Raw genomic sequence first — 22,960 nt, forward strand, 5'->3', positions numbered from 1 at the left:
ATTACAAATTATGTGAGCAGACTGCAGTTCCTCTTTAACTACTTCAACCCTGGAAGGATTTGCCCCCTTAATGACCAGGCCATTTTCTGCGGTACGGCACTGCGTCGCTTTAACTGACAGTTGCGCAGTTGTGCGACGCTGTACCCAAACAAAATTGACATCATTTTTTCTCACAAATAGAGCTTTCTTTTGGTGGTATTTGATCACCTCTGCGTTTTTTTTTTTTTGCGCTATAGACAAAAGCGATAATTTGGAAAAAAAACACAATATTTTTTACTCTTTCCTATAATAAATATCCCCCCAAAAAATATTAAAAAAAAATGAATTTCTTCATCAGTTTAGGCCAATATGTATTCAATAAGCGTATATTGATTGGTTTGCGCAAAAGTTATAGCGTCAACAAAATAGGGGATATATTTATGGCATTTTTATGATTTTTTACTAGTAATGGCGGTCATCTGCGATTTTTAGCATGACTGCGACATTGCAGCAGGCAGATTGGACACTTTTTGGGACTATTGACATTTATATAGCGATCAGAGCTAAAAATAGCCACTGATTACTGTATAAATGTCACTGGCAGGAAGGGGGTTAACACTAGGGGTGATCGAGGTTAAATGTGTTCCCTAGGTGTGTTTCTAACTGGGGGGGGATGGGATTGACTGGGGGAGGAGACTAATCGCTGTTCCTACTTACTAGGAACAGACGATCTGTCTCCCCTCCCCGGACAGAACGGAGATCTGTCTGTTTACATTGACAGGTCTCCAATCTACCTCTCTCAGGAGCAATGGCGGGTAGCCTCAGGCTACACGCAGCGGCTCCTATGTCACGCGATGGGCGCACATGCCCCCTATATCCCTTACAGCTACAGTGATTTGCGCAGGGGAGCCGACCTGACGGTGGCAATTGTTTAAGGTTTCTGGTGTCGTCGGACTGCCAAGGTTGTAAAAGTCGGGGGCCCTGACATTTTGTGTAGTGAGAGGAGCAAGAGAGTCCAGTGAGGATGAAAGTGAACTGTTGTAGACAGAGGTGGCCAGGTTGAGGAAAGACAGGGGGTGAGATCTTGTCATGGAGGTGGTCAGTTGAAGAGTAGAAAAGAGAACGAATAACGTGGCAAAGGTTTCTGCGGGTAATTGTTTTCTGCTTGGCAGGACAGGTGGTTGGATTTATAAATCGGGAAATGGATCTTATTGATTGGTTGATGCCATCTATTTATCTATTGATTCCCTTATATGATAGAATATATTGATTTCTCCATGTATTGATCATCCTCTCTATATATCTTCACCTTGTCTAACATAATACAAATCCTAAATGTTATAAATCTCAGTCATGCCCATGAATTGTATCTGACTTGGGTCTTTATAATGCAATATACTGGACTTTTACTTCATTCCCTATTTTTATATCCTCTTCTTACACCTGTCCTGATGAAGTGACACTTTGAAGCCATGAAACATGTTGATGGTGTATTTTACAGTTCTTGTCCAATAAACACTGACCTTTTGAAGAAAACATTTCAAAGTCCCCTTCTTTACTTTGGGCACCTCTGCTGACTTCACATTCATTTTTTCTTGGGGTGAAAGTTCTCCACCGGGATCCAAATACTGCTTAGTATATGACCATCCGGAATTCCCCCATGACCAATTCCAGGAGGAGACAGACATATTCTCCACAAGTCCTCAGATAGGTTGTCTGATCCCTGGATGGGTTCCCCACAACCTCACAGATGTGAGTCCATGCCCCGTACTTCTATCGATCTTCTAGAACATTCTCACACCTTCTGGTATTATTACTACACTTAGTCCCATCTCTCCCATTGTCTTTTAGCCTCTTTTTTTCATCTCCTGATGGTTTGGAGAATTTCTACATATTGCTCTTATGACAGGTCTACATTAATTGTATACAGAGGGAGGGGTACACAGACCCCTCCCAGTGTCAGTTTATGAGGGGGAACTATAGAGTATTCTGACCTGTCCAATCATAATATCCCCAGAGAAGCCTCCACTGTGTGCAGGTACCTCCCAGACATGAGAATGTCCTCTAATCTGGTCATTTCCTGATAGATCAGATGACAAAGTCTTATTTATGAGGGTCTGTCTCATATCATGTGTAGCACGGCTCCTGAAGAGCACGCGCTATGTGTTTTTCAAATTTAAGGTTACACCGGAACTACAGTTTGGTTTGGGTACAATTGTCTAAATTTGGACTTCAGCATCAATCTGACTGGACTGTGAGATGTTCAGCCTGGCCACAGGGGGCACTGTCTCTTCTAGCAAACATGAAACTATGGTCTGGTTGGTTGCTTAAGTTACTTTCTCTCGGAAGCCCGCCCAGTGGGAGTGATGCTCTTGCTGTGCTTTCTGGGAGAGGGTATTTAAGATGCGGATGTCACGTGGTTCTGGGTTTCTGGTCCAGAATGATGTACTGACTTCATGGTCCTGGTCCTCCTGACCAGCCCCCAGGAAGGCTATGGCCTGGGATGCGGATCCACCTGATCTTGTTGTCTCGGGGCTGGCTAGCCCGAGGCAAGGAAACGAAAGGAGGATTCGGAGGTGGTTGTGTGCCGTCTCCAGTTTGGGAGAGACCCAGTGACTTCAAGCATTCCAGGGGAGGACTCTTCAGAAGAAGACCACGTACGGGTTGGTTTCTTAGTAAGAGCCTGGAAGGGCAGAGGTACCCAAGAGAATCCGGTCTCATGGATATCGCCAAGCTGGCTGAAAGATCCAGGTATCCTACAAGTGTTCTTCAAGTTTAGTTTCCCTACATGTTCTACAACAACGTCTGTGGCAGACATATCTTGTACGTTCTACAACAACGTCTGTGGCAGAGACTTGTTCCTGAGTAAGCACCTTGTTGGCTGCTAGGCCTTGTGAGAGAGGGACTGTCCAACCTGAGTGATCATCCCGTTGCGAGTGGCTATTCTCTGGATGCAAAGTAAGCAAGTTCTTCAATATTGACTTTGACACTAAGAGTACCTGAACTTTCCTTTCCAACCCTCTGATCCCAATTTAAGAGACTGTTCACTGTCTACGTTTTTTTGCAAATAAAATCCATTTAAGTGGATCTGTCGACAGTCTCTTAAGTTACTGGGCCATCTAACACGGGACACTCCTAGACGTGAAGTGAGGAGAAAGAAGGTAACGGTAAGCCCAACCTAACCAGCAGCTCCTTCGGGGGTTGGTGCTACACATGTCTATAGGGCCCTTAATGTAATTTATCCCATCCCCCTCCCCCTGACCTGTACTGGGAAATATCCAGGCTGTGATTGGTGACAATACTGCTGTTATCTCCAATATTGCTCTATGGGTGCGATTTGTAGGGAGACTCTGTACAGAGGCTCCTATTCATTCACAAAACTGAAGCACAGTAAACACACTTTACTATGCTTCAGTGACGAATGAACACAGAAGTGATCTGTACCGATCCCTCATTGTGTTCATTCAGGAAGGGGCTGGTAAATGTGACATGCCAACCCCCCACTCTCCATTCTGAACAACACATGGATCTACAACCCCAGCAGCAGCCAGTGATTGGGGTAGGCGAGGAAGACAGCCGGCAGCACTGTAGGAAGGCATTGGTACGAGGTCGCAGCACAAGGGTGGGAAATTTCAGTGATGGGTGATGTATTTGAACATTTTGATCTCCCTGTGGCTCTCCTGCAGCAGCTGAAACTGGTGGAAGTAGAGAGGAGAAGAAACCAGCAACATGGGAACCATGGGTGGATCAGTGCTGTGGGGGGGGGGGGGGATTGATGGTGCAAGGGGCCATCTTAGAGGACAGGCAGAGTGGCTGTGGATTGGAGGGAAGCTCAGCAGACCATGAACTTATAGCAGAAGGGGGAATGCCATGGACATACGTTGTAATGACCTGGTCAGCTGGAAGCAGTTCTGTAAGTTAGTACGACATACGTCCATGGCAGTGAAAGTGTCACCTGTGGACCGTGTTTTAATAACCAAATTTCTCATCATTTCAACGACACACAATTATAAGGCTGGACATGTTGGGTATCTATTTACTCAGCACAACCTCATCTTTTATATTTTTCCAAAACAATTGTGTAAAATATTGCGTCTATGTGCTCTAAAATTACATTTAGTGTATTTTGCACTGAAATTTACCCTTTATATCCTGACTACTATAAATGTAATTTCATTGGGATTTGTTTCTACAATCACAATAAATTAATCTTAATCCTCACAAGTTTATGAGTATATCCTCAGGTATTGGTATGAAACCATGCCTGATAAAGGAAACTAAGGGGTCTACTTGTAGAAAATGAATGTAAAGTGCTGAGCAAACTGTTGGCGCTATATAAATCCTGAATAATAATAATAATAATAATGTAACAATCATTCATTCAGCCATGAAAAATTAGCACTGTACTTTAATAACACAGTGATTTCCTATGATGGTGAGGTCCATCTAGTGGCCACAATATGGTATTTTTCCTGAAATACCTCCATCAGTAAAAATAGCATAAAACAAGTTTAAACCCAGTATATTAATCCTATGATCATATGAAATAAAACATGGCCAGAACTTGTCACAGCTGGGAAAATTCTGGTCACATTCATTCAACGAAGTGTAAAAAAGTAGACCTCTAAGTGTTTGGAAATCTTACACTATAAAATGTACTCAGCCAATGAAAGGTAATGACTCCATTTTTATTTTTCTCCTGCTATCAATGGCCAACACGGTACAACACTTCATCCATGTCTTTGGTGATCTCTGATCTCCTTATCAACTGTTTCTTATATGATGAAGATCAGCCATTGAGTATATCTGAGGTGTATATCAGGGTGTGCTTCTTCCCCACATGAGAGCTGTGATGTCCAGCAACATTCATATAGAAGACATTTCCCACACTCAAGGCACTAATACACCTCGAGGGTTGTGTGGGCTCCCCGATGTACAGTAAGACAGGACTTCAGTGAGGAACAATTCCCTCACTCAGGACAGGAACGTGACTTATTTACAGTGTGAGATCTCTGATGTTTGTAAAGACTTGACGTCTGTGAAAAACATTTCCCACACTGAGGACAGCAATACGGCTTCTCCCCCGTGTGAGATCTCTGATGTTTGTAAAGATTAGACTTCACTGAAAAACATTTCTCACACTCAGGACAGGAATATGGCTTTTCCCCTGTGTGACACCTCTGATGCTTGACAAGATCTGCTTTTGTTATGAAACATTTCCCACACTCAGTACAGGAAAGCGACTTCTCTCTCGTATGAGATCTCTGATGCTTATAAAGATTGGACTTCTCTGAAAACATTTTCCCACACTCAGAACAGGAATATGGCTTCTCCCCTGTGTGAGATCTCTGATGTATGTTCAGATAAAACTTTCTTGAAAAACATTTTCCACACTCAGTACAGGAATATGGCTTCTCCCCCGTGTGAGATCTCTGATGTCTGTAAAGATCGGATTTCTCTGAAAAACATTTCCCACACTCAGGACAGGAATACGGTTTCTCCCCCGTGTGAGATCTCTGATGTATGGAAAGACCGGACTTCTCTGAAAAACATTTCCCACACTCAGGACAGGAATATGGCTTCTCCCCTGTGTGAGATCTCTGATGTGTGGAAAGATGGAACTTCTCTGAAAAACGTTTCCCGCACTCAGGACAGGAATATGGCTTTTCCCCCGTGTGAGACTTCTGATGTCTGTAAAGATTGGAGTTTTGTGAAAAACATTTCCCGCATTCAGAACAAGAATATGGCTTCTCCCCTGCGTGAGACCTCTGATGTCTGTGAAGGCTGGACTTCACTGAAAAACATTTCTCGCACTCAGGACAGGAATACAGTTTTTCCCCCGTGTGAGATCTTTTATGCACATGAAGATTGGATTTAAAACGAAAACACTTCCCACACTCAGTACAGGAAAAGCTCTTCTCTGTTGGAAGGACGGCGCCGTCCCTCACAGTCTGAGGTTCCTCAGGATAAGAGGAATACGATGGTCCATCTACACTGTGTGGTGCCGGATGGACATTTGAGGTAGTCGGGTTTTCTCCTGGACTATACTGTGTGATGTCCTCATCTTCTACTTTACAGTCTGGAGACAAAGTGAGACAATCCTCTGAGGTTTTCCTCATCTCCCGTCCATCTACTAAAATAGAGATAAAAAAGATTATTACTAGACATGAGCTGATTGGTTCCCCTAAACCAGGACTCCGCCCACATCAGGCAGCTTTGTCTCTGAGGATCTTACAATTCCCCCCTCAAGGTAACTAGTAAATGGGTCCTCTGATCTCCTACCAGATCATTACGAGTATCCCCTCCCCCTCTATCACTCATTGCCATCTTCCCAACACAAGAAGTCCTGCACTTCCTTATTTAGTCCATGATTTAGTCATGAATAACAGCGGGGCTGAGCCCCACCAGAGGTCAGAGAGTGAGGATGGGGGGAGAACAACCAAGATGAAGACTGGACTGATCCTGAAGACCACCATCATTTTTTTTTTTCTTCTAGCATTACACTTTTAGTGCATTTTACAAGACATACCGGTTAATCCGCTATGAGTGGACACATATAGAAGGTTGCTCTCGGCATATTTAACAAGAGAATAGGAACACGACTAACAAATCTTGTACGACAGTTGGAACACCAGCAATCTAATCTGGCATGTACTTCTTGTCACAAAAAACAAAACAAACAAAAAAAACACATCTACAACATAATATAGGTTAAGGTAGAGCAAATAGATACTCAAGAGGGTAATGTAATTTATTGGTCCAGATGGACCAGGGTTCCCACAAGGAGTTGAAGGCTGATGCCCTACCAAGCCACAGTGCAAGAGTACGTTTCATAAGAATGATGGATCTTAACCGCTTGCCGACCGCCTCACGCAGTTATACGGCAGCAGAATGGCATGTACAGGCTCACTAACGTACCTGTATGTTGCCCTTTAAGAGGCGGCCTGCGGGTGCGCGTGGCAAGCTCTGTGATCGTGGGTCCTGCAGACTCAATCTCCGCGGGGATACCCGCGATTGTCTCACGGAAAAGAAGAACGTTGAGATGCTAATGTAAACAAGTATCTACCCGTTCTGCCTAGTGACAGTGTCACTGGTCATAGCTCCCTGTGATTGGGAGCAGAGATCAGTGATGTGTCACACGTAGCCACGCCCCCTAACAGTTAGAATCCCTCCTCAGGACACACTTAACCCCTTAACTGCCCCCTAGTGGTTAACCCCATCCACTGGCAGTGTCATTTACACAGGAATCAGTGCATTTGTACAGCACTGATTGCTGTATAAATGACAATGGTCCCAAAAATGTGTCAAAAATGTCTGATGTTTCCGCCATAATGTCTCAGTCACGATAAAAAAAAAATCGCTGATCGCCGCCATTAATAGTAAAAAAAAAAAAAAAATATTAATAAAAATTCCATAAAACTATCCCCTATTTTGTAAATGCTATAAAACTTTTGCACAAAGCAAGTTTATTACACTTATTGCGTTTTTTTTTTTTACCATAAATATGTAGAAGAATACGTATCGGCCTAAACTGAGGAAAACATTTTTTATATATATTTTTGGAGGATATTTATTACAGCAAAATCTAAAAAAAATTGTGTTTTTTTCAAAATTGTCGCTCTTTTTTTGTTTATAGCGCAAAAAATAAAAACCGCAGAGGTGATCAAATACCACCAAAATAAATCTCTATTTAAAAGGACGTCAATTTTGTTTGGGAGCCACGTCGCATGACCGCGCAATTGTCAGTTAAATGGACGCAGTGCCGAATTGCAAAAAGTGCTCTGGTCTTTGGCCAGCAAAATGTTCCGGGGCTTAAGTGGTTAAGGAGTATAACTACCTCAGAGTGATTGGGGGCTTCCTGGGCTTTCCATTGTTTGGCTAGCACAAGCCACCAGGATATGCCTGATACCTTCTCGAGCAAAAAAGGGTACATTGTCAATTTCAAGGCCCAAGACAGCCAAAACCGGGTTGGGAGAGGTCACCACACCCATCGCATCTGCGATTATTGTGAAGGTTTTGTTCCAGAAGCTTGCAATGTTCTTGTAGGACCAAAACATATGGAGAAGATTGCCAATTTGGCCACATCCTTTGCCAACAAAGTAGGGAGTGGTAGGGATAGATCTGAGCTAAGTGATAGGTTACATAGTTGGTAAGGTTGAAAAAGACACAAGTCCATCGAGTCCAACCCATGTGTGTGTGCGCTTTTATGTCAATATTACATTGTATATCCCTATATGTTCTGGTCATTTAGGTGCCTATCTAGTAGTTTATTTTAATCTATGCTCTCTGCTGAAACCATTGCTTGTAGAAGAGAATTCCACATTCTTGCCAGTCTTATCGTAAAGAACCCTCTACCCAATTTCGGGTTAAATTGATTTTCCTCCAATTTTATTGAATGGCCGCGTGTCTTTTTAAATGCCCTTTCACGGAAAAGTTGTATCCCTATTGTGGGGTCACCAGTATGGTATTTGTATATTGAAATCATATCCCCTCTCAAGCGTCTCTTCTCCAGAGAGAATAAGTTCAGAGCTCACAACCTTTCCTCATAATTAATATCCTCCAGACACTTTATTAGCTTTGTTGCCCTTCTTTGTAGTCGCTCCATTTCCAGAACATCCTTCCTGAGGACTGGTGCCCAGAACTGGACAGTATACTCCAGGTGCGGCCGGACCAGAGTCTTGTAGAGCGGGAGAATTATCGTTTTATCTCTGGAGTTGATCCCCTTTTTAATGGCAATATTCTGTTTGCTTTGTTAGCAGCAGCTTGGCATTGCATGCCATTACTGATCCTATCATCTACTAGGACCCCCAGGTCCTTTTCCATCCTAGATTCCCCCAGAGGTTCTCCACCCAGTCTATAGATTGCATTCAGATTTTTGCCACTTAAATGCATTATTTTACATTTTTCTACATTAAACTTCATTTGCCATGTAGTTGCCCACCCCATTAATTTATTCAGATCTTCTTGCAAGGTTTCCACATCCTGCGGAGAAGTTATTGCCCTACTTAGTTCAGTATCGTCCACAAATACAGAGATTGAATTGTTTACCCTATCCTCCAGGTCGTTCATGAACAAATTAAACAGGATTGGTCCCAGCACAGAACCCTGAGGGACCCCACTACCCACCCCTGATCATTCCGAGTACTCCCCATTTATCACCACCCTCTGAACTCCATGAGATACAAATGGAGTGAGATCTATTGTGTCAACTCCCAAAGCTGGACGCAATGCGAGGCTTTGAAGACTGACCTGAAGGTATTGCTCCATTGGGAGGTGGTGAATGAGGATTTTTAAATCTTCCTCCCGTAGAAGGAAAGGTTTTGATTTAAGAAATGTTAGCTTTTCCTGCCTTGTGTTATATATTAGGGAGATGCCTTTGTTCCTGGCAGGTGTTGACAAATAGAACTGCAATAATTGTTTGAGGAGATGCACCTCAAGAGGAGGGGATGTCACCAGGAGGTGCCATATAAATATCACTGGGAGACCAGTTTGGAGTTTGAGGTTCAATTTAAGGCGGAAGCTTGAATTGTTGTTGACTATCTTCTCCAGGTAGCTCATTTATAAATGAGCTAATGACTCCCCTGGATTGAATATCCTGTATCGTATTATTTGTAATCAAAGCGAAGTAAATCTTTTTATTACATTCTTTGTGTGTTGTTGTGTTTTAATCCTTGCATTTACTGACCACATATCTGAAAGGGTAAATATATGAATGAACCTATGGTTAAATGTAACACATAATTTAACCCCTTAGCATATTCAATCCAGGGGAGTCATTAGCTCATTTATAAGGGTTGGGTGGTGAATGGTTCAGTTCTGAGATTGTATAGGGCTTCGTAATAGTCTGCAAACGAGTTAGCCATGTCCTGGGGATTTAAAGATTTTATGGTTACTGAGAAGGTGAAGGAGGCGGATTATTTTAAATTTTGGTTCTTTGGGACTTAAGTCTGTTAGCTAGGACCTTTCCATTGTGTTTCCTATTTGCGGAGTGTTTTATTTTTCAAGTTCTTGTAATCTTATCGTATTGTTCGAATAACGGGACTCCCAATTTGAGCCTAATGCCGCGTACACACGGGTGGATTGTATGGCGTACTTAGTCCGTCGAAACACATTTCAGCGGACAATCCGCTCGTGTGTGGGCTTCAGCGGACTTTTTCAGCGCGCAGTCCGGAGTACTAAGTATTTCGGTTTTTTCGAAATTCTGTCCGTCGTACTTTGGTTTCAGCGAACAATATGGTCGTCAGTATGCTAGCTCGACAGACTAAGAATGGCGCATGCCCAGAAAGGATTTACACGGCGGAAGGGTGCTTTGCTGTGTCTTGGACTTCCTATTTCTAGTCCCGTCGTACGTGCTGTACACGTCATCGCGCAAGCTTTCGACGGACTGTTTGTGCATCCGCATGGTGAGGTTTTTGAAGTTGTAATTTTTTCCCACAATTCTTTACAAAGCCAAGATTTTTTTGTCTTTTTTTTTTTCACAAAATTGTTATATTAGCAGGTTATTTCTCATACACAGCATATGCATAGCACAAATTACACCCCAAAATACTTTCTACTACTCCTCCTGAGTATGGCAATACTACATGTGTGAGACTTTCACACAGCCTGGTCACATACAGAGGCCCAACATGCAGGGAGCACCATCAGGTGTTCTAGGGACATAAATTATACATATAATTTCTTGACTAACTCTTAAAATTTTGAGGGCCCTGGAGCACCAGGACAATGCAAACGCCCCAAAAACGACCCAATTTTGGAAAGAAAACAACCCAACGTATAATCTATGAGGCATAATCAGGTGTTCTAGGGGCATAAGTTTCAAATCTACTTTGGACTACCTATTACACATTTGTGAGGCACTGTAGTGGCATGGAAGAGCATTAATGGGGATGGATGAGCTGTGGATGGGGATGGCTGAGCATGAATGAGTATATGGCTGAGTACGGATGGGTACGGCTGAGTATGGATGGGTACAGCTGAGTATGGCTGAGTATGGATGGGTATGGCTAATTATGGATGGGGGTGGATGGGGTGGCTGAGCATGGATAGATGAGTATTGCTGAGGATGGATGGATGGCTGAGCATTGATGAGTATGCGGAGTATGGATGGCTGAGCATGGATGGATGGATGAGTATGCCGAATATGGATGGATGGATATGCCGAGTATAGATGGCTGAGTATGCCGAGTATGGATGAGGATGGATGGATGGGTGAGTATGCCGAGTATGGATGGGTGAGCATAAATGGATGGACGAGTATGCCGAGTATGGATGGATGGGTGAGCATGGATGGATGAGTATGTTGAGTATGGATGGGTGAGCATGGATGGATGAGTATGCTCATTATGGATGGGTGAGCATGGATGGATGAGTATGCCGATTATGGATGGATGGGTGAGCATGAATGGATGAGTATGTCGAGTATGGATGGATGAGTATGCTGATTATGAATGGATGAGCATGGATGGATGAGTATGCCAAGTATGGGTGGATGTGTATGCAGAGTATGGTTGAGTATGCTGAGCATGGATGGCTGGGTATGGATGGATGAGGATGCAATGGGCACATAACCGCATTGTGGGCATTACACATCCAGCCCTCAGCACTGCTGCCACCGATCTCTCCCCTCGCACTGTACAAATAGGTATGGTGCCGGTTTGTTTACTAGTGATCGCTCCATCATTTTACAGAGCGATCACGTGGTAAACGGCCGCCATCAGCAGCCATTTACCTTGATCCATAATGCAGAGGACCCAGCGGTCACGGATGTTCCCGGGTGCACGCCCCAGGGGGGCGCGTGAGAGCGGGATTCTGGGAGGACGTCAATGTACGCCCTTTCCAGAGTTATCCGACCGTGATGCAGCCGTCATTTGGCTATAGCGCAGTCGGCAAGCGGTTAAGGAGAGCGGAGGCGCGTCTAGGGTCAGAAACTGCTTTATTAGCAGATTCCAGCATATGAATTTCAGAAAGGACTATATCTAAGTGAAGGTTGTATTGTTTCTTGGTGTGGGCATATGCTTAGATAATTTACCCTTTCATATACGTGTTCCATAATAAGAAGGTGTCCTCGCTAGAGGCAGTATTCATGCCAAAGTATTCCTGGAGGGACTGAGAGAGCAATTTAACATTCGTAGAAGTGCTGATAACTTTTGAATTGCAGCCTTAAAGACAGACTGGGAGACAGGCATCCCTCTCCTCCACACACAAGGAGATAGCGGCATGTAATGGCCGATATGGGGGTGTATGGATGGGCATTTACAGTGTGTCACAGGTCAGAACAATGTATCTGCCTTGGGGGGGGTCTAAGTGTCTTTGAGACAAAAGTCTAGAGAGTTATTAATTTATGTAAGCCCCCCTCATTTCTAACAAAGGGCTGAGGCAAAAAAAAAAGTGTTAAATCCCTGTGGTTACATCTTGCATTCTGAAGGGAGTAAAAGTGGGTCTCTGGTACACAGAGAATATCAGACTGGGGGGGGGGGGGGGGGGGGGGTTAGAGACTTCCTTTCACATTGAGGCCAATTTTGCTGGGCATTTCCAGCCTCTGGTATTCAGAGAGACTATTTTAAATCCCATGTAAAGAAAGCAGGTAGGCCTTTGGAGGTAGTCTTAGCTCTACGCTCATTGGTAGGTATTTCTTGCCACAGGAGAGAAGGACGTGAGCACTGTGAGGGCTTGGAGGCGGAACTTGGTGTCAAGACGAAGCAGTAGTAGACGCTTGAGTACAGAGTGCATCTTCAAGTGCTGTGGGATTAGAGCTAATGTAGACAAAAGGTAAACCAAGATGGCCAATGACCTCAGGAGAGCAGATGAAACCAACTGAAAGGACTAAACAAAGCAATAACATAAAAACAAAAAGAGATTCTGGGAATAACTGTGCGCAAATAGGACTCACTTTGGATCTCCTGTATGAGACCACTTGCCAGTCTAATGTGATTGTATAAGGGCTAGGAAGGGTTGTGCTCTCTTCTGGGATAATGTCCCATCTCCTGAGCAGTTGAGGCCCACCATCCAACGACATGACAGTTAAAATTTCTCCATTGTGCTTGACAACCAAGGTGATGTTGTTCCTTAAAGCCTTGGTGACCATCACCAGGTTCTTACATCTCTGTAAGGTGAATTGCAACAAGACCACTAGCAGCTGCAACCTGAGGAACTTCTCCGGAAGGTGCTCTGCCCAGTGTAAAGCAGACATGATCTTCTCCTTGGCCTGGAAGAAGTGAATACTCAACAACACATCACGTGGGACAGATTGAGGCAGGTGAACAGGTTTCGGGATTCTGTGGATCCTTTCAATGGTAAGGTCCTCTTGCGTAAAGGAGGGAGCCACAGACTTGAACAAGTCTTGCACGTAGATTTGGACTGATTTTGGGATCCTGTCATGTATCAGATAAGACCAGAACTGTGTGGACTGCAACAGAGGAAACCCAAACGTGTATAAGTGAAATATGATTTATTAAAGAAAGTGAATAATATAAATACACAGTGCAATAAACCAACCAACAAGACCCCCAAACAACAACAGACAGATATGTACAATAAATGGGTAATGCAAGGACCGTAAACGATAGGCAGGCCAGGGTCATACACAGAGGATCAGCAAATAAACAAGGGCAGTCCCGAATCGGAGTCACAAGCCAGGCCAAGGTCATACACGGGGAGATCAGCAAATGGGATAAGGAACACAGGACAGGGATCAGGGATCAGGTATCAGGTATCAGGTATCAGGTATCAAACAGGCTGCAGGTCAGGGCTCAAGGACAATACCAAGGCGAGGTGTGTGTGCACCTGCCGGGTATTTATAATGGCTGCTGTCAGTCATGTGATGCCTGACTGTAGAAGGCAAAACCTGCTCCACACTGCCAGGATCCCTCCGCTGGTGGACACCAGTACTGCGGACCAAAGATTACATAATTCCAGCAGGAGACACCTGCTGGTGGATCGCAGTACTGCATGCCAAATGATTGATATTACCAGCGGAGGGAACCTTTCCTGACAGTACCCCCCCTCAAAGGAGTGACCTCCGGACGCTCCAACTAGCAGTTGCTGGGGAAAGTCCATTGCGTCAAGCTGGGCTATGAGCAAAGTCACATCAAGTTGGGTAACGGGCACTTCAAGCAGGGCAGCAGACAGAGGCACATCGGACCGGGAAGCTGGCACATCGGGCTGGAAGGCCGGGACATCAGACTGCAAGACATCAGACTGGAAGGCCGGGACATCAGACTGCAAGACATCAGACTGGAAGGCCGAGACATCAGACTGCAAGACATCAGACTGGAAGGCCAGGACATCAGACTGGAAGGCCGGGACATCAGACTGCAAGACATCAGACTGGAAGGCCGGGACATCAGACTGCAAGACATCAGGCTGGAAGGCCGGGACATCAGACTGCAAGACATCAGGCTGGAAGGCCGGGACATCAGACTGCAAGACATCAGACTGGAAAACATCAGACTGGAAGGCCGGGACATCAGGCTGGAAGGCCGGGACATCAGGCTGGAAGGCGTCTGGCTGGAAGGCCGGGACATCAGGCTGGATGGCGTCTGGCTGGAAGGCCGGGACATCAGGCTGGAAGGCGTCTGGCTGGAAGGCCGGGACATCAGGCTGGAAGGCGTCTGGCTGGAAGGCCGGGACATCAGGCTGGAAGGCGTCTGGCTGGAAGGCCGGGACAGGCTGGAAGGCGTCTGGCTGGAAGGCCGGGACATCAGGCTGGAAGGCGTCTGGCTGGAAGGCCGGGACATCAGGCTGGAAGGCGTCTGGCTGGAAGGCCGGGACATCAGGCTGGAAGGCGTCTGGCTGGAAGGCCGGGACATTAGGCTGGAAGGCCGGGACATCAGGCTGGAAGGTGTCTGGCTGGAAGGCCGGGACATCAGGCTGGATAGCAGGCAGATGATTGGCAGAATCAGGTGGGTGATCAGGTTCAGCTGGCATGCAGGCAGACTGGAGCAGGTTGGTTGATGTGGAGGCAGGTTGCGTTACTGGCAGGATCAAATGGGTAGGAAAGAACTTCCGTCTCTTTTTAGATTTAGCTACTGAAGGCCTGTAGGTAGCTGCAGATCTATAGGTAGGGGATGAAGCAGACTGGAGAGAAGGGTTGGAATATGGCAGGGAAGAGGTAACAGTGGCTGGGGGAAGTTCTTGAGGGATAGTGGGCCACGGGAAAGAGGCAGTTGGATTAAAGGCAGGATATGTGCAGCAGGAAGAAACAGGGTATTGATATTTGGTGGGGAGTACAGTATATTGGGCTGAAACTGAGGTTGCCATAGGTGATGGAGGAAGAGACTCTTGGGCAGGCAGGTGTTTGGTAGCAGAGATGGTTTGTTGTGGGCTGGCTGTGGCTGATTGCAAAATACCAGACCATGCTAAAAGTAGTGGTTGTACAAACTGCGGGTTACATACTGCCTATCTAACAAGGGATTGTACAGAATCAACACATTCTATTATCATCTGTTGGGAACAGGCTGTGTAATGCTCAAAAAAGTAAGGGGAATCATCTTCCAGAAGCCATACCAGTGATGTGACTTGATTAATACTGAAAGGGGGAGAAAAATCATCACGGCCCCCTGGGATGCAGGGCAGGGCCAGCTCTGTGCAGATTTGAATTAACGGCTGAACATCCCCAAACAACATACAGCCCTGATCAACCCAGGAGTGAGCTAAACGAATGGTTTCCAACAGCTGATCACTGGTCCACCCTTTCAGTGTCTGGCGGAGATATTCACTACTCTCAGACGCCAGCAAAGCATAATAACAAATCACTTCTAAATTCATTTCAGTAAGCAACCTGAACCAAGATGGTTCCTCTGTGTAGCCACTTCTGGTCAGGGATGGCCTTGGTATTCTGTCACGTATCAGATAAGACCAGAACTGTGTGGACTGCAACAGAGGAAACCCAAACGTGTATAAGTGAAATATGATTTATTAAAGAAAGTGAATAATATAAATACACAGTGCAATAAACCAACCAACAAGACCCCCAAACAACAACAGACAGATATGTACAATAAATGGGAAATGCAAGGACCGTAAACGGTAGGCAGGCCAGGGTCATACACAGAGGATCAGCAAATAAACAAGGGCAGTCCCGAATCGGAGTCACAAGCCAGGCAAAGGTCATACACGGGGAGATCAGCAAATGGGATAAGGAACACAGGACAGGGATCAGGGATCAGGGATCAGGTATCAAACAGGCTGCAGGTCAGGGCTCAAGGACAATACCAAGGCGAGGTGTGTGTGCACCTGCCGGGTATTTATAATGGCTGCTGTCAGTCATGTGACGCCTGACTGTAGAAGGCAAAACCTGCTCCACACTGCCAGGATCCCTCCGCTGGTGGACACCAGTACTGCGGACCAAAGATTACATAATTCCAGCAGGAGACACCTGCTGGTGGATCGCAGTACTGCATGCCAAATGATTGATATTACCAGCGGAGGGAACCTTTCCTGACAGATCCCCGGATTTTAATATTGTTCCTGCAGAATCTGTCCTCCAGGTCCACTACCTTTGCCTTGAGCCCCTGGATGTTCTATCTGTGAGTGCTGTGGGCATCAACAAGTGAGTTAAAAGAGGAGGCATATTCCCCATTTTATCTTTAATTTGAACTACCCTTTCAGCCACTTCATGGAGTCCCCCTTTAAAATTGTGCATGCAGGAGAGCATGTCAGCCTGCAGGGATGCTCTAAGTGACAGAAGAACATCTTTTAATGTGGTGTCAGACACAGCTGGCCTGATGTAGGCAAGGATGCCATGGGATCCGGGGGGTCAGTTGGAGGGTGAGAATTGGGTTTAGATTGTGTTGCCCAGCCATCTCAGCACCACGATGCCTGCTCCTGCAGGGCCTTGCTTTGTGTAAAGCAGCTGCCATCTTGCCAAAGCCTCAGAGGTAGATCCCTCAAGTTTTTTTGGTACGGGGGTCTTCTTTTATTTCCTGGGCATGCCATTGAGTTCCAGATGCGGTCCAAAGCCATCTGGTGGATGTAGAACCAGCGGTGAGCCCATCAGATTTGTGATTTCCCCAGCTGTGGAGCGGAGCCATCTCACACACTATCCCATACACTAACATTGCCACCACGCCCTAATCATTGGGGTATTGACTCCTCCCTCATTATCACTTTCTGTTTAGGGTTCCAAAGTTTAAATGTGTGATCACATTATTATCAACGTGTAAAAGTCTGTGCTCCAATCAAATCATCAGATATAAAATGTCCAGCTGGTAGAAAATGGGTGCACAATAAGTAAGGCCTATGTAATGTACAACTTTTTATATGGGATACAAAAGTTAGGATTATACCGTATCAGAATGATGTACAACATAGTGTATATAGTGCAGGGGTCGAAAGTATATAATCTACAATATAAATTATATAGTGTAAGGGTCAGGACTAATAATATTGGTATTCAGTGGAAGCCTAAATGTTAATGTCAGGGTAATAGCCGTAGCCCGGGTAATTCTGCCAGTTTCCAGCATGGTTGCCCCAGGGCGAATCCCTGTGCGCATGTAGGCACACAACGATGGGCGCACACAGGTGTGCAACAGCATGAGCGCGCTGATGCACCCGCATTGCGGTAATCATTGGCGTCTCCTGGTCTATTTAAGCCTGCTGCTGGTAAACGCTGGTTGTTGGATTATCATCAGCTTCCTGTGTCTCCTGTTCCTGTTACACCTGCTTCCTGTTACTACCTGGCTTGCGTGACTACTCCGGTTTCTGCCTGCATTGACCCTGGCTTGGACCTGACTACTCTCCTGCTCTGCATCTGAACCTTGATCATCCTCTCGTGTTTGACCCTTGGCTTGGCTACCGACTCCGATCCTGATTATCCTGCTGTACCTTATCTCGGACTGATTCCTGTTGTGTATGACCTTTGGCCTGGCTCTGTCTCTGTTCCTGGTTGCTCCATACCTGGGATCTCTCCTACCATGGTTGCCCTATCAACCTCACCAGCGCACCCCAGCAGCTCCCTGCTACTCAGCAATAGCACTCGGCAACTCATGCACCTTTGAGCACCATACTCCCTGTCTCACTCCCAGGGTCACGCTGCACTTAGCCACAAGGGGTGCCCTCTCTGCAATCCGCCTCCTGCCTCCCATCTCCTGAGACTGCACTCAGTGACTTGGGTCTGTGACTATACAGACATATCCCTCCACCCGACACAGCCAACAGTCAACAGAGCATGTGAGCCTGGGAGAATTGTTCTGTCAGAGATCTTGCTAGACTGCTAGGAAGGAGACCCAAGGCCTATACCGCAGGTGCCTAGATCGTGTAATATCTATGGTCAAAACAAACATTGTGCTGCCAGATGAACCCCAGAATCTTCATAAATCCAGTCTAGATATATAAATTGTGTCTGCAGCACAGAGAAGGAAGATTATCCGAGAGAAATACAGGAATACAGGACGGGGAACACAGCTCAGGAAAGTGACCAGGGGATTACAGACTGATATCACCCAGTTCCCGCCCTACTCTGGACCAATCAGTGAGCAGTATGGGTGGAGGAATGTATTTAGTGTTAATGACCCACCTGTGCTGATCTCTGTAGGAGTGTCCTCCTCTATAAATGTCCCCGTTATTCCATCCTCCTCCATAGACTGCTGATCATCCCTCACATACCTCTCTTCTTCTTCTGATTTCACCTCAAATTCTATATCGATTGGATCTCCACTCTAAATCAAGAAAATGAGAGAGAATATCATCGTAAAATATAAGATTTATTATTGTGACATCACATAAAAAAAATCCAAACATTGTTTCCACAAGTCCATGTTCTAGATGCTCTGTCCCACCAACCTTGAGGTAACAGTGAGGGATGGTGTGATCTTCCTGTGTGAAACACAGAAGACGGGGACATCTCTCTGGTGGGTTCCTGGTATTAGGTGGCTCCATCATATCCTTGTGTCCTTCTGAAATGTCCTCCATCACTCCATACTCCTCATCCTCCTCTTTATACTCTTCTTTAACATCAATATTATCATCCCCGAGGTTTCCACTCTGAATATATAATAAAACATTCATTGTAACAATCATGCTGTGTATAAATCAGAACTACCAATAATTGTCAATCATCTACCTGATGATGGTGAGGGATGGTGTACAGATCTTTGTGTTCTTTTAGAAACTTTACAAAACAGATTATAGCGCACATATAAAAAAAAATGACATTTATCTTGCAAGGCTAGTTAAAAACACCTGAACATATTCAAAAATACGAGGGTTTGTATAGTGTATGGACCTTGACCAGGTCTCTTGGGCTGGAGCACCCTTCGCCCTCTTCATTACCTCTTATTAGTGGCCACCAGTGCATAGGAGGAATCCCTTAAGTTCCCCCACATAGAGGAGTTTATCTGCCATGATTGAGACAGAGGTTCTTTCATTATATTACTAGGGTAGGACCCACTAATTCGAGGTACTTTGTCGCAGTAAGTGGGCTTAGCACTATATGACCATATAGTGTGACCAAATCCTCATATTTTTGAATATGGTCAGGTGTTTTTAACTAGCCTTGCAGGATAAATGTCATTTTTGTATGTGTGCGCTATAATCTGTTTTGTAGTGTTTTTGATCTAAGCCCTTGTACACACGGTCGGACATTCCGACAACGAAATCCGTCGGATTTTGTCCGAAACTGTTGCATACACACGGTCGGACAAAGTTGTTGGAAAATCCGATCGTTCAGAACGTGATGACGTAATTTCGTTACGAAGGGACTACGTTCAGGCTAGTAGCCAATAGCTTTGATGTAGGAATTTGATCTGAGCATGCGTGGCACTTTGTTCGATCGGAATTCTCTACACATGATCGGAGTATGTCCGATCGGAGCATTTTGTCGGAAAATTTTTCCAACAAGTTGGAAAACTTGGTCCGTCAGATACTCAGACGGAAACAGTCCGAAGGAGACCACACACAGCCAGAATATCCGACAAAGCGGACTGATCGGACACATTCCGTCGGAATCTCCGACCGTGTGTACAAGGGCTTAGAGCAGCACCAGTTTGAATGTAAATCATTTTAGGGTGTGCCCCCCAAGTGTTTGTACTTTTAGAAACTTTGACTCCTTCATTACCCCATCCTCAGCATTCTCCTCTTTTATCTCTTCTTTAACCTCCTTAGCGGTAATCCCGAGTCTGGCTCGGGTTGGGAATTTCATTACAATAGCGGTAACCCCGAGCCAGACTCGGGTTTGCACCGCTCGATGCAGGGGAGGACACAGGTAACGTCACTTACCTTGTCCCCTGGATCCAGCGATGTCCGCCGCGCTGTGTGATCGAGCCGTCCTGCGCTCGATTCACAGTGCCGAATGCCGCCGAGCTCCGTTCCCTGCGACGTTATGGCGCACGGGAGCGGAGAACGGCGGCAAATTCAAAAATTTAAAAAGACACAAAAGACACACAGCACTGTAATCTTACAGATTACAGTGCTGTAGTAAAAAATACACACCCCCTTTGTCCCTAGTGGTCTGTGCAATGCCCTGCATGCACTTTTATATTATAAATACTGTTTTTTACTGCTTGTAATTTGGAGATTGTCCATAGCAACCAAAACATGTCCCTTTTTCATTTTTTTTTGGATTTGATTACATTATTGAATAATTTTTATTATTCTTTATTATATTATAAACTTTATCATACCCGGGATGTCTGCTAGACTCTGGTTTGAAGAGATTTCAGAGCGTTATTCCTAAGAATTACAGGACTACAAAATAAAAGCCAGATTTCCATGCAAAATAATTGTACCGCTTTCAGCACCTAATTCCAGACTGAATCATACCGCCAGGGAGGTTAAACTTAAAAATTTTAGAATCTCTCAGGTTTCCATTTTGAATATATAATAAAAATGACATCAATGGTAACAATGCAGATAATGTACAGATCCTAATGATACTATCAGTGATTGTTCCTCATCTACCTGATGATGGTGGGGGATGGTGTAACCTTCCTGTGTGGAATCCCGGGAATACAGAGGACGGGGACATCTCTCTGGTGGGTTCCCATTACTGGATCCATCTGTAGGAAACACACACACTGACTGAATACATTGTTTCTATGTGTTTATCAGATGATGGGGAATCTAGGTGGAGCCTCCGTACTGCTCTCTCCTTTACAATAAAGTCTCCTCTTACCCGGTGATGTGAGGGGCGGCTGATTGTCCATCATGACGTCCTTGTAGAGATCCTTGTGTCCTTCTAAATACTCCCACTCCTCCATGGAGAAATAGACAGTGACATCCTGACACCTTATAGGAACCTGACACACACAATGATACAGTCACCATCCAGACACATCCCTTGTCTGTTACTGGATAATGTCCCAGAATTCCCAGAATCCTCCTCACCTCTCCTCCATCATCTCTCTGGTGACTTCTAGAATCTTCTTTGTATTTCTCTATTCTATCAGGGAGGGAGGTGGAGGCAATGTGATGTCATATGATCTCCAGACTTCACAGGAGGAAAACTCTAGATCTGAACACAAATAGTAAAATTTAAATGATATTCCCAGAATCCTCCTCACCTCATCATTCAGGAGTCCATTATATTAAAGCCTCTCTTCAGACTGAGATATAATTTACCCACACAGGACCCCCACTTCGCAAGTTAAAAGCTTGATGCAGGCATTTTGACATCACTACATACAACACAGGACCAACAGTTCCACTTTAAAAGTGAGCATCCAAAGGATCCGCCCACTTTCCAAAATCATCAGAAAAAAAAAGCCAGATGGAGGGACATTGGGAGGAGGAGCTGTGAGGTCAGTGTGATGTCATAGGACATATAGACTCTGGATGGAGGGACATTTGGATGGGGAGATTTGAGGGGTCCTCTATATGAGGCTCCTGTGAAAACCAAATCATTGTTCCTGGGTGCGTCCCTCCTCTCCTAATCTGAAGAGTGAACTTTGACCTTTACCATACAGAAATCTGTCAGGAATGTGTGAAAGTAAGCTCTCATGTGATCAGGTGACGTGCGGAGGAACGGAGTGTAAATAGCAGACAATTTTCTCCAGAGCTCCTAATGGTGAGGATGGATTTTGCTGAGTGCTGGTGCCAAGTTTCCACCCCCCAGGATCACTGCAGGTGTGGAGAAAAGCTGTGTAAGAGGATATGGAGGAGAGATGAGGAGGAGATCCAGGAATCAGGATAAAGGTCAGGACAAGCAACAGACGAGCGCATCCAAGAGATGAAGCCGGGGTCACTACACAGAAAATCAATCCAAGGAAACAACAGGCAGGACGGGGAATAGCAAGAAGGAGCTCAGAGACAAATGAGAATATTGCTCAGCCAATGGGAGATGATCTCAGCATGACTTACATAATGAAGGAGATGAGGGGGAGGGGAGGAAGTCACTTATGGTGACCATAGAGACATGGAAATTCAGCGGGTTCAGCAGGGATCGGTCACATTTCCATCCATGTGTGGTCACTGCCGGATAAAAGTCACTCCATCAGCGGCTGCAGCCAATAACTTCATCCCTGATCTGTGTATTCTGAGAGCGGGGGAGCGCCCCCCATTGTCAGAATACAATAGTGCAGCGGTGAGGATTCCCCTATCCCCCTCCAATGTGTGGATGGGGGAATCACTTCTGTTTTTTCCTCTCATCCCGCTGGATGAATGATAAAACTGAACCATGTATGGCCAGATTTGGATGGAAGATATATTCATCATCAACTGATCCCCCTGAAGGGGTTAATCTACATATTACCTCCTCTGCCGCCAGATCCAGCAGTGTCTTCTCTCTACATCTCATCAAATGGAATGTCCCCATTGTCATTTATGTACATGACATCACTTCCTGTCTGTATTCCATAGAGACTTCCTGTCTGGGTAGAGGTGAGATCACCACCTTGTGGAGCTCAGAGGAACTCCAGCCCTGAGAAACATCTCGTAGAGGGAAGCCCGGAAACGCAGGCTAGACGTAGGTGCAGGGCTGGCATGACAAATGCTAGGTAGCCCCTATAGGGTTAAACTGGAAGAGTAGGAAGAGGGAGGGGTGGAG

The 22,960-nt window shown here is 45.3% G+C and overlaps 2 protein-coding genes across 2 annotated transcripts in view; both read right to left on the minus strand.

Annotated features, from left to right (window-relative positions):
* The window catches only part of LOC143986879 (uncharacterized), a 1,041,669-nt gene that overhangs the window by 550,867 nt on the left and 467,842 nt on the right, over window positions 1–22,960 (minus strand). Inside the window, exon 9 of the mRNA XM_077485285.1 lies at window positions 18,497–18,638. Coding sequence (XP_077341411.1) covers window positions 18,497–18,638 — 142 coding nt within the window. The remainder of the gene's footprint in view (window positions 1–18,496; window positions 18,639–22,960) is intronic.
* On the minus strand, window positions 4,647–13,354 carry LOC143989761 (uncharacterized). The gene is made up of 2 exons (XM_077490032.1): window positions 12,872–13,354; window positions 4,647–6,112 (listed from the first exon to the last, which is right to left on the minus strand). Exon 2 carries the CDS (start codon window positions 6,096–6,098, stop codon window positions 4,950–4,952), a length of 1,149 nt encoding a protein of 382 aa, XP_077346158.1. The 5' UTR covers window positions 6,099–6,112; window positions 12,872–13,354; the 3' UTR covers window positions 4,647–4,949.

This window comes from Lithobates pipiens, unplaced genomic scaffold (genome assembly GCF_037356315.1).
Source record: "Lithobates pipiens isolate NorthernLeopardFrog02 unplaced genomic scaffold, aLitPip1_a1.2 Scaffold_18, whole genome shotgun sequence".
NCBI lineage: Eukaryota > Metazoa > Chordata > Amphibia > Anura > Ranidae > Lithobates > Lithobates pipiens.

Coding starts and splice junctions, on each gene's coding strand:
- LOC143989761 (XM_077490032.1), bottom strand. CDS start 6,098: ATGAGGAAAACCTCAGAGGATTGTCTCACTTTGTCTCCAGACTGTAAA.